The following is a 17,399-nucleotide window of genomic DNA, read 5'->3' as shown; positions in this document are numbered from 1 at the left end:
GGCCCAGGAGGCCCCACACTGAGTACCTTCTCTCTCTCTCCACCTGCTCCTCTGACCTGCTCCACCCTCAACCCACCAGAACCATGGGCTGCTCTGGCTGTTCCGGGGGCTGTGGCTCCAGCTGCTGCGTGCCTGTCTGCTCCTGTGTGCCCGTCTGCTCCTGCTCCGGCTGCGGCAAAGGGGGCTGTGGCTCCTGTGGGGGGTCCAAGGGGGGCTGTGGATCTTGTGGGGGGTCCAAGGGGGGCTGTGGATCTTGTGGGGGGTCTAAGGGGGGCTGGGGCTCCTGTGGGGGGTCCAAGGGGGGCTGTGGATCTTGTGGGGGGTCCAAGGGGGGCTGTGGCTCCTGTGGGGGGTCCAAGGGGGGCTGTGGCTCCTGTGGGGGGTCCAAGGGGGGCTGTGGATCTTATGGGGGGTCCAAGGGGGGCTGTGGATCTTGTGGCTGCTCCCAGTCCAGCTGCTGTGTCCCCGTTTGCTGCTCCCAGTCCAGCTGCTGCAGACCCTGTGGCTCCTGTGGGGGGTCTAAGGGGGGCTGCGGCTCCAGCTGCTGTGTGCCCGTCTGCTGCTGTGTGCCAGCCTGCTCCTGCTCCGGCTGTGGCAAAGGAGGATGTGGCTCATGTGGCTGCTCCCAGTCCAGCTGCTGTGTCCCTGTTTGCTGCTCCCAGTCCAGCTGCTGCAAGCCCTGCTGCTCCCAGTCCAGCTGCTGTGTCCCCGTTTGCTGCCAGCGCAAGATCTGATTCTTCAACACACACCCCAGTACGTATCAGATGCCCTGGATGGAGATCAATACTGGACCTCAAAGCGCTGAATCCCAGCCCTGGCCTGCTGTTTTGGGAACGTGGGAGCAGGGGTGTTTGTAGTAGAAGGAGCACACCCAGCACACCCTTGAGAGGGCCTGACCCCTGACCTCCCATCAGCTTCCTGTGAAAAGCCTCGACCGCAGCCCTCAGACGTCTCCCCTGACCTCACCGGCTTAATTCTCTGTCATGGGCTACAGATTCTGAGAATCCTTGCAATTCCTTTCAATAAACGTATCCCTTCCCCGCACACCTCCTGGTCTTATCGTGATTGTTTTCTCACTGTTTCTGGTAGTTTACCATTTCAACATCCCTCCTCTCTCTGGACTGTTGTCTCTTTTGGATTTCCTGAATCCCAACAGAGCATTCAGCAACCCACTGCTCCAAGCAACCCAGAGTGCTCAGCACTGTGGGGCTCAGGCGAGAACCCGGCACACACCTGCCCCCGAGACGGCTTGACTGCGGCGGGGAGGGGGGCAACCCTCATCGGGTTCGGGAGGGGGCGACAGGGACACCAAGGGAGGGACGGCGTGAAGGTCTGAGACAGGCTGTAGAGGGGGTGCGGGCCAGCCCCGTTTCTCGGTAACTTGGGCGTAAGAATTTTGAACACAATGACCGTTTGGATCTGCGGCAGGAAGCTGAGCCGTCGAGAGAGGTGTGTCGCTGCATCAGAGAACTGAGAGCGACCCGAGTCCCCGGTCTTCAGTGTGGTTCCGCATAAGCTCCACTGGGTGGCGCTGGAGCTGCTGCAAGTGGTTTCGCATTTGCTTGAAAGGCATTTCTATTTTCAAGTCTTTTTTTTTTTTTTTTTAAAAAAGCAGACGGGGAAATCCCACGCTACCCATGAGCCTGAATCCTGGAGACGACCAGCCCTTCTGCTGAGAAGGGAGCGAGGCTGCGGTGCAGACACTGACGTCTGCTCTTCAAGTTCAGAGAGAGGCGTGTGTGTGCGTGTGCGCGTGTGCTCACACGCACATCAGAGGACGAGGGGGACGCCTTCTGAACCGCGCGGTCGCAGAGCTCGGAGGCCACCATAGCCAGTCGTGTACCTGGAAGGCTCCTGAGGCCGGGCTGGGGACCCCCCAAGTGTGCACCCGTCACGCCTGGTGCTGCTGCCAGCCGCTCTGCGCGTGTTCCCGCCGGGGCCTCGGGCTCCACGGCCGAGACCCGCAAGTGCTAAGCGGAGACGCTGCAGACGCGGGCGCTGCTCAGCGAGCCACCCGCGTCCAGCTGCCTCCTCGTCGGCGCCGGAAACCGGCCACGTCCAGCCACAGAGAGAAGCCCGCTCGGCCTGGGCCAGGGCGTGCGCACCGGGGCCGCAGCCTTCATCTCCAAACTCTTAGGTCGCGTCTGCCCGTTCCGGCCTTTGCTTTCTGGACCAGACTCTCCATTTGGGACAGGACCGTCTCCCAGGCTGGGAGCAGGGGGCAGATAAAGAGCACAGCGGGGGTGGGGGTGGGGCGGGGGGCGGGTAAACAGAGTTTGGGCTCCCATGCTTGCCTGCAGAGCTGCTCAAGACCTGGCGGAGCCCCTGGGGTCCGCCGCCGGGCAGGTGGGACTCTGACTGTCCTGCTGCTGTTATGCTTCTTGTTCAGTCGCTAAGTCATGTCTGACTCTCTGCGACCCCACGGGCTGCGGCACACCAGGCTCCCCTGTCCTTCACTATCTCCTGGAGTTTGCTCACACTCAGGTCCATCGGGTCAGTGATGCCATCCAACCATCTCATCCTCTGCCACCCCCTTCTCGGTTCGTCTTCAATCTTTCCCAGCATCAGGGCCTTTTCCAATGAGTTGGAGCTTCAGTTTCAATAAATATTCAGGACTGATTTCCTTTAGGATTGAATGGCTGGATCTCCTTGCAGTCCAAGGGACTCTCAAGAGTCTTCTCCAACACCACAGTTTGAAAGCACCAATTCTTAAGTGCTCAGCCTTCCTTATGGCCCAGCTCTCACATCAGTACATGACCACTGGAAAAACCATAGCTTTGACTAGACGAACCTTTGTCGGAAAAGTGATGTCTCTGCTTTTGAATACGCTGTCTAGGTTTGTCATAGCTTTCCTTACAAGGAGCAAAGGTCTTTTAATCTTATGGCTGCAGTCACCATCGGCAGTGATCTTGGAGCCCCCAAAATAAAATCTGTCCACTTTCTCCCATCCTACTTGCCATGAACTGATGGGACTGAATGCCATGATCTTGGTCTTTTTAATGTTGAATTCTAAGTCAGCTTTTCCCCTCTCTTCCTTCACCCTCATCAAGAGGCTCTTTAGTTCCTCTTTCCTTTCTGACTGTCCTGGGGAGACCAGACAAGACCAGCGCGTGTGGCCAGCAGTATCACATGCTGCATCATCTAGGCCCTGGCTGAACTCGGACAACGCAGGTATTTTCTCTCTTTGCCTCTGTTAAGGCAGGTGCCCCCTTCTGGGTTTCTGCAGTTGGGTTTTGGACGTAAGCTGCCACCGAGCTTCCAGCCATGCCTTTCCAAACTCTGACCACCCAGACAACCTGCTGACCACTGTTCCTGAATCCTAAATCCACCTCTTCTTTCCTACAAACAGAACAGCTTCATTAGACCCTGCAGGCTCTGCTCACGACTGGCTGCTCCTCCACCGCCTGCGGGGCCAGCCTATCCCCCAGGCTGTGATGCAGCAAACGTCCACTCAGGAGGCTGAGCCTGGCACAGGCCAGGCCACGAGGCTTCTTCCTCCACTAGTGGCCCCAGGAAATCCACTGGAAGCCATGTAGGGAAGGGAGAATCCGGTCACCCCGAAGTCTCTCTGGTGTGAGCATGCGGCAGTCAGGAGTCTCGGAAGAGGAGTTGGGAGAAGTCTGCAACAGCGGGTCAAAGGGACAGGGAGGAGCCACCAACCAGACTCACCGCGCACAAGGTGCCCGGGGACTCAAGGGTAGACCTGGGTCTGGAAAGGGGCAGCCACGCCCACCAGGAAAAGGGCTGAGGTTCCTCTTGTTTGACCCTTAAAAAGTCTCTTCTGAGAACTGACATGCATGGATAACCTTGGAGAATAAAGAAAGTATGAGAGATGCCCGTTTTTGGTTTTTTTTTAAATTACATGGGATCAACCAAAATATGAACACTCTACGACTTCCCTGGTGGTCCAGTGGTTAGGAAGCCACCTGCCAGTACAGGGGACATGGGTTCGATCCCTGGCCCAGGAAGATGCCACGTGCTGCCACAGGGCAATTAACCCACGCACCACACTACTGAGCCTGTGATTCTAGAGCCCGCACTCCACAGCAGGAGGAGCCACTGCAGTGAGGAGCCCGTGCTCCACGGGCCGAGGGTCGCCCCTGCTCACCACAACTAGAGAAAGCCCACGTGCAGCAAGGAAGACCCAGCACGCGTGCACACGCACACACACAGACACACACACACACACCTGACGCTCTAGAGAGTGGGATTGTGGGTAATTTGCCTGCTTCTCTACTTCTCCCATTTTGTTTAACCAAGACCTCATTTTTCTCTTGAGAAATAATTGAAGTATCTCTCTCTCTTTAGTCACTCAGTCATGTCCGACTCTTCAGTCGTGTCCGACTCTGCGACCCCATGGACTGTAGCCTGCCAGGCTCCTCTGTCCATGGGATTCTCCAGGCAAGAATACTGGAGCGGGTTGCCATTTCCTTCTCCATTTGAGTATAATGCTATCTTAGTTTTGGGGGTACAACACAATGATTTGATATATATATATTGTGAAACGATCACCACAGTGCATCTAGCAGCAGGCTCACCTTCTAATTACAATTTTCTTCTTGTGACCAGATCTTTAGGATCTCCTGTTTCGGCAACTCTGAAACATAGAATACAGTATCGTTAACTATTGTCTCCACACTATACATTAGGTCCCCAGGACCTATTTATCCTGTAACTGGCATTTCTATCTTTTGACCCCTTCACCCACCTTGCCCACCCTTCACCCCCTGCCTCGGGCAACCCCAACCTCTCTCTCTACCTATGAACCTGCTAGGTTTGGGGGAGTTTTACATCCCACATTATCAGTGAGATCACACAGGATCTGTCTTTCTCTGTCTGACTTATTTCACTTAGCTTAATATCCTCTGAGTGTTCACTTGCCCAGTGTCCGACTTTTTGTGACCCCATGGACTGTAGCCCACCAGGCTCCTCTGGTCACGGGATTCTCCAGGCAAGAATACTGCAGTGGACTGCCATTTCCTTCTCCAGGGGATCTTCCTGACCAGGGATCAAACCTGCATCTCCTGCGTCTCCTGCACTTCAGGCAGATTCTTATCGCTGAGCCACTGGGTAAGCAGCCACAATATCCTCTAGGTCTATCCATATTGTCCCAAAGGGCAGGACACCTTTCCTTCTTTTTTTTTTTTTTCCTTTCCTTCTTTTTATAGCTGAATAATATCCCATGATACGCCACATCTTCTTTATCCATTCACCTTTAGTGGACATTTAGGTTGCTTCCATGTCTTGACTAATGTAAATAATGCTGCAGCAAACATAGGGGTCCAGATGTCATTTCAAGTTAATGTTTTCATTTCTCTAAGATAAATATCCAGAAGTAGAATTGCTGGATCATATGCTAGCTCTATTTTTAATTTTTTGAGGAAACTCCATACTGTTTTCCACAGTGGGTGCCCCAATTTACAGCCCCATGAGCAGTGCATGAGGGTTCCCTTCTCTCCACCTCCTCACCTTGCAATTTGTTTTCTCTCTGATAATAGCTGTTTGCAGGTGTGAGATGATATCTCGTTGTGGTTTTGATTTGCATTTCTCTGATGGCTAGTGATGCTGAGCATCTTTTCATGTGTCTGTTGGTCATCTGTATGTCTTCCTTGGGGGAAAAAACGTCCATTCAGATACCTGCCTGTTTTTTAAGCAGGTCGTTTGCCTGTTTTTGTGTTGTTGTTTTTTCTCCACTGTTGAGTGACATGAGTTCTTTGTATACTTTGAATATTAACCCTTTATCAAATAGGACTCATCAGATGAGTCACAAATATTTTCTCCCACTCAGCGGGTGGCCTTTTAACTTTGTTGATGGTTTGGTTTCCTTGACTGTGCAAAAGCTTCTTAGTTTGAGACAGTCCCGCTTGCTTACTTTTGCTTTTGTTTCCACTACGAACCTCAAATTTTTAAAAATAAAATATTGAAGATAAATAATGGGGAGATTTTCAGCACAGAAAACAGATGTTGAGAAAGATCCCAGGACCCCCAGTTATATGTAGTCAACAGAAAACTGGAAACAGCACAAGATGGAGCTGTTCCTTTTTACAGGAAACAAACAAGATGCGGAAAAATCCAGACTTAGAAACCGAGGAGGGTGTCTGCTGGGAAAACTCAGCAGAAGCCCATGGGTTCCAGGCCCACAGACAAGACACAACACAGACGGGAACCAGGAAGTGAGCACGTGCCCAGATCACACCTGCCCGGGCAGGTATATAGCGGCTCCTGGCCCAGGAGGCCCCACACTGAGCTCCTTCTCTCTCTCTCCACCTGCTCCTCTGACCTGCTCCACCCTCCACCCACCAGAACCATGGGCTGCTCTGGCTGTTCCGGAGGCTGCGGCTCCAGCTGCTGCGTGCCCGTCTGCTCCTGTGTGCCCGTCTGCTCCTGCTCCGGCTGCGGCAAAGGGGGCTGTGGCTCCTGTGGGGGGTCCAAGGGGGGCTGTGGCTCCTGTGGCTGCTCCCAGTCCAGCTGCTGCAGACCCTGCGGCTCGTGTGGGGGCTCCAAGGGGAGCTGTGGCTCCTGTGGGGGGTCTAAGGGGGGCTGCGGCTCCAGCTGCTGTGTGCCCGTCTGCTGCTGTGTGCCAGCCTGCTCCTGCTCCGGCTGTGGCAAAGGTGGATGTGGCTCCTGTGGCTGCTCCCAGTCCAGCTGCTGCAAGCCCTGTTGCTCCCAGTCCAGCTGCTGTGTCCCCGTTTGCTGCTCCCAGTCCAGCTGCTGCAGACCCAGTTGCTCTCAGTCCAGCTGCTGTGCCCCCGTGTGCTGCCAGTGCAAGATCTGAAGCTGTGTCCAGGGACCTCAAGTGGCTTCCAGGAACCCAGGAATCTAGGAAGTGACCGGTGCCCCATCCCAGATTAGCAAGTGGCGGTTTTGAATCCATCTTTTCTAGAATGGGGAGCCCAACTCTCCAGTCCCAGCAGATTGCTTCCCAGATCCAGTAGAAGGGGGACCTCTTCGTGTCTTCTGTCCGTTCTGGATCCCCCCCTCCTCCACCTCGAGGAAGTCATTTCTTTCCCAGTCTCCGAAATGACTGCAGTTCCCACAGGCCCCTGATTCCTGGAGCCCATTGCCCCTCGTGCTTCGGACTTGGCTGACCTAGCCCTTCCCACAAGGCCGACATCCAGACCACAGACCCAGGAGGTGCCCCCCACTCCCTTCAGCCCTGCATCAGCTGGCCCAGCGCCACCCTTCAGCAGGATTTGCCTGTGCCTCCGTCACCGGCCACAGTCCAGTCTGGACCTGGTGATGGCTCTAAATAAACACATTCCCCTCTCAAGGATTCTGTCTCCATGATACTTCTTTACTTTTTTAATGTTCTTTTAAATTTCTTTGGCTCCACTGGGTCTTAGTCTAGGCAGTGGGATCTTTTAGTTTGGGCACGTGAACTCAGTTTCAGCACGTTGGGTCTAGTTCCCTGGTTGGATCTAGTTCCCCAACCAGGGATCGAACCCAGGCCCCTCTGCATTGGGACCACAGGGTCCTAGCTGTTGAAGCACCAGGGAAGTCCCCAAGATAATTCTTTAATGGACACTCTCATGAGGAATTCAAAAAACAACTGCACATTGTTGATGGGAGGAAAAAACAGGTGCAATGTCTTTTTCTGAAGGTATTTTTGGCAATATTTACTATAATTTCACTGTGGCTGGCATTATTTTCCTTGCTTTGATGGCATTTTTAAACACAATTATTAGTAAGAATGAAACAGAAAATACAGCAGTTGCAAAAAAGAAAGCAAAATTATCATTATCTACAGATGCTTCCATTGTATACCTGGGGGGGGGGGAGGCGATGAAAAAGTACTACAAAAAGTAAGTGAACTTAAGTAGAAGACTGGGGACATAAAATGTAAAATCAACAGCCTTTCTAAGTACACAAAACAAACAGAAATATAATGAAAGAAAGGACTTCCTCCACTCCTTAAACGTGAACTTTATGAAAACCATTTCTAAAATCTGCATGCAAAAGCACTACTTCTAACAGTAAAAAATGGAAATTGTCCAGATGTCCATTAATAGAAAAGAAACCACCAGGCAGCAGTGGGAACCTCACAAACATGATGCTGAGTAACAGAAGTCAACAGGAAGGTGCGCACTCTGACCGTCTCCACATGAAGCTCATAAACACACACAGAACCTAGTCTACACCACCCAGGACCGGGACGGGGCTCCTTGGGGGGCTAGTGGTTGGAAAGAGGACGGAAGAGCACTCCTGGGGTCTGGGGATGCTCTCTCTCTAAATCTGGGCATGCTGGTTACATGCGTGCTCAGTTTGTGAGAATCTGTCAAAGATGGGTCCTCATGTGTTACACGCAGCCGGTGTGTACTGCAGGCTGGAACAGGGAAGAACCTTTGCACTCTCTTACAAGTTCATTACTAAAGGCATGTTGCCTCTAAGCCTAAACGGTACTTAGTGGCCCATCTTTGGAAAACTTGCCTTGCAGGTGATGAGCATTAAGGTAAAACACCTTCACAGGAAACATGGTGACATTCTTCTCCGAGAACTTATACTTCAATGAAAGTCTTTAAAAACCTATGTGAAGAAAGCTGTAATATACTGAGAGTCATAAAAGAAGCCATGAATAAAAGAACAGATAATTCTTTCTTTAATGGGAAGGTTTTTTTCATTTATATATTTTTATTTCAAAATGTTTATACCAGTACGGTGAAACTATATTTTAGAGACAGTGGATATCATTAGTTTGGATATTGTTAGTTTATTATAAAAGAGAAACATGGAAATTATTTACATGAGGAAGACTTCAAAACTTCAGTGGAATGGGCAGCTTCATGTGATGCCATTTCAATAGTGACTTATTTCAGTCAACATACTTATCAAGAATGCCACCCACCGTCTCTAAACAAGAAGTAACCCTTGTTGTCTATAACTACTCCGTGTGCAGTGTGCTAAGTAAATTGCATCTTTACTTCATCTCTTGTGCTCAGTCACTTCAGTTGTGTCCGACTCTTTGCAGCTCTATGGACTGTAGCCCACCAGGCTTCTCTGTGCATGGGATTCTCCAGGCAAGAATGCTGGAGTGGGTTGCCATGCCCTCCTCCAGGGGATCGTCCTGACACACAGATCAAACTCGCATCGCCTGGGAGGAGAACTGTACTTCCAACTTGCCCATTAACTGGTTGAATCTCTCCACTCTTTCCATTAGAGCCCCATCCAACAGCTACTACCATTGCCTGCAATGTTTGCCCTTGTGATTTTTCTGGAAGCCTAATGCCCCTTTGGTTGCAGTTTCAGTTGTCCTTTTTTCACCTAATACTCAGTCAGAGGGGAGGAAACTTTCTAAACGGCTGTCCTGCCGTGACTCCGGCTGCCGCAGTCCCCAGGCACACTCTCACGCCTTGCTGCAGGGAGCAGGAAGTGTTAATATTTTAAGCAAGTCATTCTTTCTAAATTAATCTATATGTTGGATCTGAATAAATACACCAAGAAGATATTTTAAGTAGCGATGCTGACTGGAACATTTATACAGGGAAAAAAAAAAAAGATACATAAAAATAGCTAAGAAAATGCTGAAAAGAAAGGGGTCCAGGACTTCCCTGGTGGTCCAGTGGTTGAGAACCCGCCTGCCAAAGCAGGAGACACAGGTTCGATCCCTGGTCTGGGAAGATCACACATGCCGCGGGGCAGCTAAGCCTGAGCCTGGCAACTGCTGAGCCCTCTTGCCACAACTACTGGAGCCTGAGCGCCGGGAGCCCACGCTCAACAGTAAGAGAAGCCCCTGCAGTGAGCGGCCCCAGCACCAACCAGAGAAAGCCCACGTGCAGCTACAAAACCCCAGCGGAGCCAAAAATAAGAAAAGATATAGTTTTAGAAAGAATCCATTGCCTAAAAAGAAATGGAACCAGATAGCAAACCTATTAAAAAGTTATGAGCATTCAAACAACTTGAAACAAATGTAAAAATCCAACAAATAAAGGTAAAAGAACAGAACCAGCAGAGAGAGGTGCAAATATGTGTGAGAATTTTCTACATATACAAGATAGCATATTAAGTTTGCTTAAAAGTACAGTATTCCACAAATGGATGTTAAAACAACTAAGCAGGGACTTCCCGGGTGGCTCAGTGGTAAAGAATCCAGCTGCCAACGCAGGAGATGCTGGTTCCATCCCTGGTCCGGGAAGATCATGCATGCCACGGGGCAACGAAGCCCGTGGGTCACAGCTACTGAGCCTGTGCTCTCGAGCCCGGGAGCCTCAAGTACTGAGCCCACGAGCCACAAGTACTGAGGCCCGAGTGCCTAAAGCCCGCGCTCCACGGTAAGAAGCTCATGGACTGCAGCTGGAGCAGAGCCCACGTGCAGCAAGAAAGACCCACCACGCCCAGGTAACTGAAACAGCCATGGAGGACGCTAAGAAATCAAACCTCTTCCTCTACTTCATCTCTTGTGCTCAGCCACTTCAGTCATGTCTGAGTCTTTGCGACCCTGTAGACTGTAGCCCACCAAGCTCCTCGGTCCATGGGAGTCTCCGGGCAAGAATACTGGAGTGGGTTGCCATGCCCTTCTCCAGGGCATCTTCCCTACGCCGGGATCCAACCTGGGTCTTCTGTGTCTTCTGCATCGCAGGCAGACTTCACCGCTGAGCCACCAGGGAAACCCCACTTCATCTCTTACTCTAAAAATAAATCCCATACAGAATAAAGACTCAAATAAAAGATAATAACACAAAATGACTAAAACAAAAGAGGAACTTTTAAAATAATATTGAGATGCGATAGTTGTTTCTAACCGTGACACAAAATTCAGCAGCTCACGAAAAGAAAAGATAGATAGGGGAATACATGTAAATCCATGGCTGATTCATGTCAATGTATGGCAAAAACCACTACAATATTGTAAAGTAATTAGCCTCCAACTAATAAAAACAAATGAAAAAAAAAGATAAATTTGGCATTAAAGAAAAATAAACATATAAAAAGAAAAATCTGTATGGCAAAAATTAACGATAACAGTGTCGACTGATAATTAACAAAGGACGAACTTCAGCCGGAGGGACGGCCGTCTGTCTGGCCTGCCGGGGGCACTGACTCGACTGATACTCTGGTTTGGAGGCCGCAGAAAACAGAACACACGATGCATCTGAGCGGCCGTTCCGGGGCAGGCGCCAGGGGCTGAGACGACAAGCTGCCAAGAAGGGGCCGGGACTAAACGCCCGGGAAAGCCAAGGCGATGCCAAGCTCACACACGAACCCAGAGAAGACCCCTCCCCAGAAAAGGTCTGAGAGATACCACCTCCCCCCTGTCCGAAGGACCACAGTTATAAAGACAACAAAGAGCCGGTGCTGGCGAGGACGTGGAGAGTAGGGAAGCCCGGGCACTGCCGGTGGGAGGCCAACTGGCGCCGCCACTGCGGAGGAGAGGCGGGAGGCCCCTCCGGAAAGACAAAGTCGGCCTGTCACGTGACCCGGCAATTTCACTTCCGGTATTTACCCAGAGAAAAGAAAGACACAATTCGAAAACACATATGACGCCAATTGTCCGACTCTTTGCAACCCCCATGGACTGGAACCCGCCAGGCTCCTCCATCCATGGGATTCTCCAGGCAAGAATACTGGAATGGGTCGCCATGCCCTCCTCCAGGGGACCTTCCTGACCCAGGGATCGAACCCGGGTCTTGTGCATTACAGGTGGATTCTTTACCTTCTGAGCCACCAGGGAAGCCCAGAAATGTTTGGAAATATGTTCTTAAACATTCCAGGTAAAAAACTGAGACAGGGGCTTCTGTGGTGGTCCAGTAGGTAAGAATTCGCCCGCCAATGCAGGGGACATGGATCCGCCCTCTGGTCCGACAAGATTCCGCAACTAACCCTGTGTCCCGCAACCGCCGCGGCCGCGCCCTAGAGCCAAGAACTGCAGCGGGAAGTGCATGCGCCGCAGCTGGAGGGTAGCCCCCGCTCACTGCAGTCAGAGAAAAGCCCCCGAAGCAACAGAGGCCTAGTGCAGCCAAAAAAAAAAAAAAAAAAAACTGAGAAAGTACAGGACCCTGAGCTGAACGTACAAAAGCTAAGTTTCTTTTGTCATGTTCACACTTATTTATTAAAGAACTAAGAAAGATTTCTCATCAAAAGGAATAAAATGTGCCCTCCTACACTGTTGGTGGGAATGTAAATTGGTGCAGCCACTGTGGAGAACAGTATGGAAGCTCCTTTAAAAAATAAAAACAGAGCTACCATGTGCCCTTGCAATCCCACTCTTGGGCATATATCTGGAGAAAACCATGATCTGAAAGGACGCATGCACCCCAGTGCTCACTGCAGCAGTGTCTACACCAGCTGGGATGTGGAAGCCCTAAATGTTCATTGACAGAGCAATGGATAAAGAAGTTGTGGTACATACACACAATGGAATACGACTCAGTCGTTAAAAAGAATGAAATGCCATTTGTAGCAACAGAGATGGACCTGGAGAGCGTCATACTGAGTGAAGTAAGTCAGACAGAGAAGGAGAAGGAATGAATGACATCCCTTACATGTGGGATCTAAAAAGAAATGATACAAATGAACTTACTTATGAAACAGAAAGAGACTCAGAGACTCAGAGAATGAACTTCTGGTTGTGGGGGATAAGGATGGGGGAGCGGATTGTTAGGGAGTCTGGGAAGCTGTGTACACTCTGCTATATTTAAGGTGGATAACCAACAAGGACCTACTGTATACCACATGGAATGCTGCTCAATGTCATGTGGCAGCCTGGATGGGAGCCGGGTCTGGGGGAGAATGGATTTATATCTATGTCTGACGGAGTCACTTGGCGGTTCACCTGAAACTATCACAACATGGTTAGTCAGCTATACTCCAATGTGAAGTAAAAAGCTCAAAAGAAAAACAAGTAATAAACTGTGAAATACACATGATAAAATAAGCTATAACTCATTCCTAAAAGTGAAAATATTATTCACTCAATCATATCCAACTTTTGTGACCCTATGTACCATAGCCTGCCAGGCTCCTCTGTCCACAGAATTCTCCAGGCAAGAATAGAGCAGTGGATTGCCATTCCCTTCTCCAGGGGATCCTTCCGACCCAGAGACTGAACCCAGGTCTCCTGCATTGCAGGCAGATTCTTTACTGTCTGAACCACCACGGAAGTCATGATGAAAGGCCCAAATTGCAGCAAAATTTTCACATCATGCCAATAGCAGAATTCATTAACAAGAGGTGACACATTTCAAACAAAAGTAAGGAAAGTTCATGAATTATTTGATAATCCAATTAATGTGTAATAGCAAATCACATGAATATTTTGGTAAAGCTTTAAGTTTCCTGCTGATTTGACATGAAAATATTGGCACAGTAAAAGCGAGTATAAAACACATAATGGGCTCACTCCACCAAGGATGTAATCACAAACAGGTTGACAAATGTAATTAATTGAAAAGAAATATAAGGTAAACAAGGAGGCCAAACCAGTCCATCCTAAAGGAAATTAGTCCTGAATAGTCACTGGAGGGACTCGTGCTGAAGCTGAAGCTCCAGTACTTTGGCCACCTGATGGGAAGAGCCAACTCATTGGAAAAGATCCTGATGCTGGGAAAGATAGAAGGCAGGAGAAGGGGACGACAGGGGATGGGATGGTTGGATGGCATCACCGACTCAATGGACATGAGTTTGAGCAAGCTCTGAGAGATGGTGGAGGACAGGGGAGCCTGGCGTGCTGCAGCTCACAGGGTCGAAAAGAGCTGGACACGACTTAGCAGCTGAACAACAGTAAGATTAAACATCACACAAAATGCTGATCCCCGGAACTTTTACAGCACACATGTAAAGACATTTGATTAATATTTCCCCAGACTTGAAAGCAAACTTAAATTCTTACATGACAGTATCATGAGGCTAAAACAAATTTTCAAAATCAAGAACTAAAAAAAAATAATAATAATAACCTCAAGCTGCCATGATAAAGGAAAAACTGAAGAAGTTTTGTAGTCACTTTAGAAAGTAAAACTCTGAAATTGTTGTCATATGAATAAGTGATGAAGGACATGTGGCCAAAAAAAAAGAAAAGCCATAGTGGGGGAAAGTGCTCTGGGGTAGAGAAGAGGGGTTGGGGCAATTCATTCAACAAAATAAGATTATTTTCCCTGTTTGTGCTCCGTAATGTGAACCTAGGCTCCTCTGCGCATGAGATTGTCCCAGCAAGAATACTGGAGCGGGTCGCCACTTCCTCCTCCAGGGGATCTTCCCGAGCCGGGGATCGAACCGCGTCTCCCGTGTCTCCTGCGCTGCAGGCGGACTCTTCACAGCTGAGCCACTGGGGAAGCCCCCTATTTGCTCAGGTTCCGTCCTATGTGTGGGATCTGTCGTTTCTTTAAATCTGTAATTTGGTGTTGTTTCTTTTCTTACTAGGTTAACTCTAATATACGCATACCCTCTCTGGGTTGGGCCTCCAAAGCCAGACAACGCGTACAGATCTCAAAAGGAGGCCAAATTGGTGTCAAGCGAGTTTTGCTCCAGCAAAGAAAGCTGCGGGCCCCTCGGCGCCCCCTGGTGACGACCCAAGAAACCGCGCCTGGGGCCGGGGCCGGGGCCGCGTGGCCCGAAGCCGGGGGTGTCTCCCCAGCTCCACGACAAACACGGAAGACATCAACACTATGTAGCCCCAACTTCTTAAATATTCCTAATAAGAAGCTGTCAGAACTCCATTTGGAGGTATTCCTTTCCCAGTTACACATTTTATTTTCTCTGTTAGAGCTCTAGATATCTAGATACCAAAGAGATACCCAGGTTTCTTGAAAGAACACTTAAGAGTCTTGGAACAGAGACCCAGAGGCCCTGCACACGCCCTCAGGGATCCCTCTTCTGGCTAAAAATACCCTTAGAAGCGCCTCAAGTCACCTCTGTACACACGATCTGCTGACAATAAAACTAAAAGCTGAAAATGGTTCAAGAACTCAGCTGTGTGTTCTGCTACAGGGCTAAGGTCAATAATATTCGCCCCAGGACTTCCCTGAGCGGACTATCCCCGGCTCAGCGGATAAGAATCTGTCTGCCAGTGCAGGGGACCCGGGTTCGAGCCCTGGTCCGAGAGTCCCACGTAAGTCAAACTGTCAGCAAGGCCGTGGTCCCTCTGCAAGTCTGCGAGGAGAGCCCGTCTCTCAGCGCCACGGCCGGCTGGGGGCGGCCAGCCTGCCCTGGCCTGTGGCCACCTCACTCGGACGCACAGAGCGGCACCTGCAGGCCCCCCGGTGCACCTTCACATCCTCGGCCCCTCTGCGTGCTCCGCCCCTGCCTCTCAGTGACGGCTGTGGTCACTTAACCCATCACCACCCAGGGGGACAGTCTCTCATCTCAAGATGCTGAGCTTAATCACACCTGCAAGCTCCCAACGGAGATGAAGGAGCCTGGGCCCAGTGCTGTCCTCGCAGGTCACACACAGTCCAACCAGAGGCAGGTGACCAGCCCCCGGGGACGCTGAGGAAGGACAGGCTGAAACCCGGATGAACGAGGAAGAGGCAAACTTTAGAAACCGGAGAGAGTTGTTAGTGACCCAGGAACAGGAAGTCACGGAAGAGGAGACACAAACAGAAACATGACCCTGGAAAAACAGACAAGAGGAAGTGATCAACGGCCTGGGACACACCCCGGCAGGTATATAAAGGCTCCTGGCCCAGGAGGCCCCACACTGAGCCCCTTCTCTCTCTCTCCACCTGCTCCTCTGACCTGCTCCATCCTCAACCCACCAGAACCATGGGCTGCTCTGGCTGTTCCGGGGGCTGCGGCTCCAGCTGCTGTGTCCCCGTCTGCTCCTGTGTGCCCGTCTGCTCCTGCTCCAGCTGCGGCCAAGGGGGCTGCGGCTCCTGTGGGGGGTCCAAGGGGGGCTGTGGATCTTGTGGCTGCTCCCAGTCCAGCTGCTGTGTCCCCGTTTGCTGCTCCCAGTCCAGCTGCTGCAGACCCTGCGGCTCGTGTGGGGGCTCCAAGGGGGGCTGTGGCTCGTGTGGGGGGTCTAAGGGGGGCTGCGGCTCCAGCTGCTGTGTGCCCGTGTGCTGCTGTGTGCCAGCCTGCTCCTGCTCCGGCTGTGGCAAAGGTGGGTGTGGCTCCTGTGGCTGCTCCCAGTCCAGCTGCTGCAAGCCCTGCTGCTCCCAGTCCAGCTGCTGCAAGCCCTGCTGCTCCCAGTCCAGCTGCTGCAAGCCCTGCTGCTCCCAGTCCAGCTGCTGCAAGCCCTGTTGCTCCCAGTCCAGCTGTTGTGTCCCTGTTTGCTGCTCCCAGTCCAGCTGCTGCAAGCCCTGTTGCTCTCAGGCCAGCTGCTGTGCACCCATATGCTGCCAGTGCAAGATCTGATGTAATGGTCAGCCCAGCATTCAGCTAACCTCTTCCAACTGCAGCATCTGTGAGGCTCCCTGGCTGGTCATTCTCCTGGACACACCTTGCTCTGTACCTCTTCCCTGCATTTCCTGACTCCAGCAGAGGATGCACCATTCACATGAGGAGCCATGGCGCTGTCCCCACCCATCTAGGATATCATCACGCAGAGGAAGGTTGTATGCTAGCAGTCCTCTAAAAACTAGGTGGCCACCACCTGTCCTTCTGACTCTTCTAAGGGCCATCATCCGCCACAATCAGGCACTGACCCTCATGTTAAGGGTCTCCCCGTGACTGGTCAAGAACATCCAGCTCCTGGCTTCTCAATAAGAAAAGATGCCAGTTTGATCACATCCAAGTTTCCTTCTCCAATGAAGCCCAGTCCAGCAGGACTGCCTTCCCTACAGCAGGTTTCTATACTTGTTTGTTAGAATACAATAAAATGTCCTGTCAATAAAATTATCTCTGTCACTGCCAATCAAATTCATTCCCAGTGTAACTCTTCATAGCAGTCTCTGTACAACATACTGAGGAACAAGGGGGTTCACTGGAAGTGGGTGCCCGGGAGCCCGGGAGCGCATGCCAGCTGACCAGGCGCTGACTCCACTTAGCGCCAGGTGTCCCGTCTGCCTCCAGCCACGACCATACTCCACCACCGATGTTGCGGCCAGGGGACATTCCAGGGCGCGGCAGAGAGGCCTGGGCTCCGAGTCAGGATGTGGCGTGTGCGTCCTGGATGTGAGTGTCTAGCAGTGGGACTTTCCCTTTGGGGAGCAGCAGACTTGCTGTGTTGGGGCCAGCATCCTCTGCCTGCCCCTCCTGTCTCACTTCACAGAGGCTGCATAGCACTCTCCTGACTCTCTTGTAGCCATGGTTCCAGATGCAACGGGCTCAGCCACTCTGCATTTACCTTCTCATGGTGTTTAGAGAAGAAAAATAAGGCAGAAGCAGGTAAGGGTATTGTGGACCTTTGTGTGGGACTTTAACGACACCCACTGTCCAGCCACAGGTGCCATGTTCCTCAGAGTCATAACGCAGCCGGCTGGGCTCCTAACCCAGATTGACAGGTGTCCTCATATACAGGGGGAGTTTAG

General features: G+C 51.3%; 1 protein-coding gene across 1 annotated transcript; it reads right to left on the bottom strand.

Moving 5' to 3' along the window:
• LOC122677262 (gamma-gliadin-like) lies at positions 1–16,438 on the bottom strand. Its single transcript, XM_043877209.1, has 4 exons — positions 16,420–16,438; positions 15,838–16,237; positions 6,405–6,721; positions 1–210 (listed from the first exon to the last, which is right to left on the bottom strand). The coding sequence occupies exons 1-4, from the start codon at positions 16,436–16,438 to the stop codon at positions 68–70; spliced, it is 879 nt and encodes a 292-aa protein (XP_043733144.1). The 3' UTR covers positions 1–67.
• Between the last annotated feature and the right edge of the window lie 961 nt (positions 16,439–17,399).

This window comes from Cervus elaphus, chromosome 2 (assembly GCF_910594005.1).
Source record: "Cervus elaphus chromosome 2, mCerEla1.1, whole genome shotgun sequence".
NCBI lineage: Eukaryota > Metazoa > Chordata > Mammalia > Artiodactyla > Cervidae > Cervus > Cervus elaphus.
This window is presented reverse-complemented; position numbering and strand designations above follow the sequence as displayed.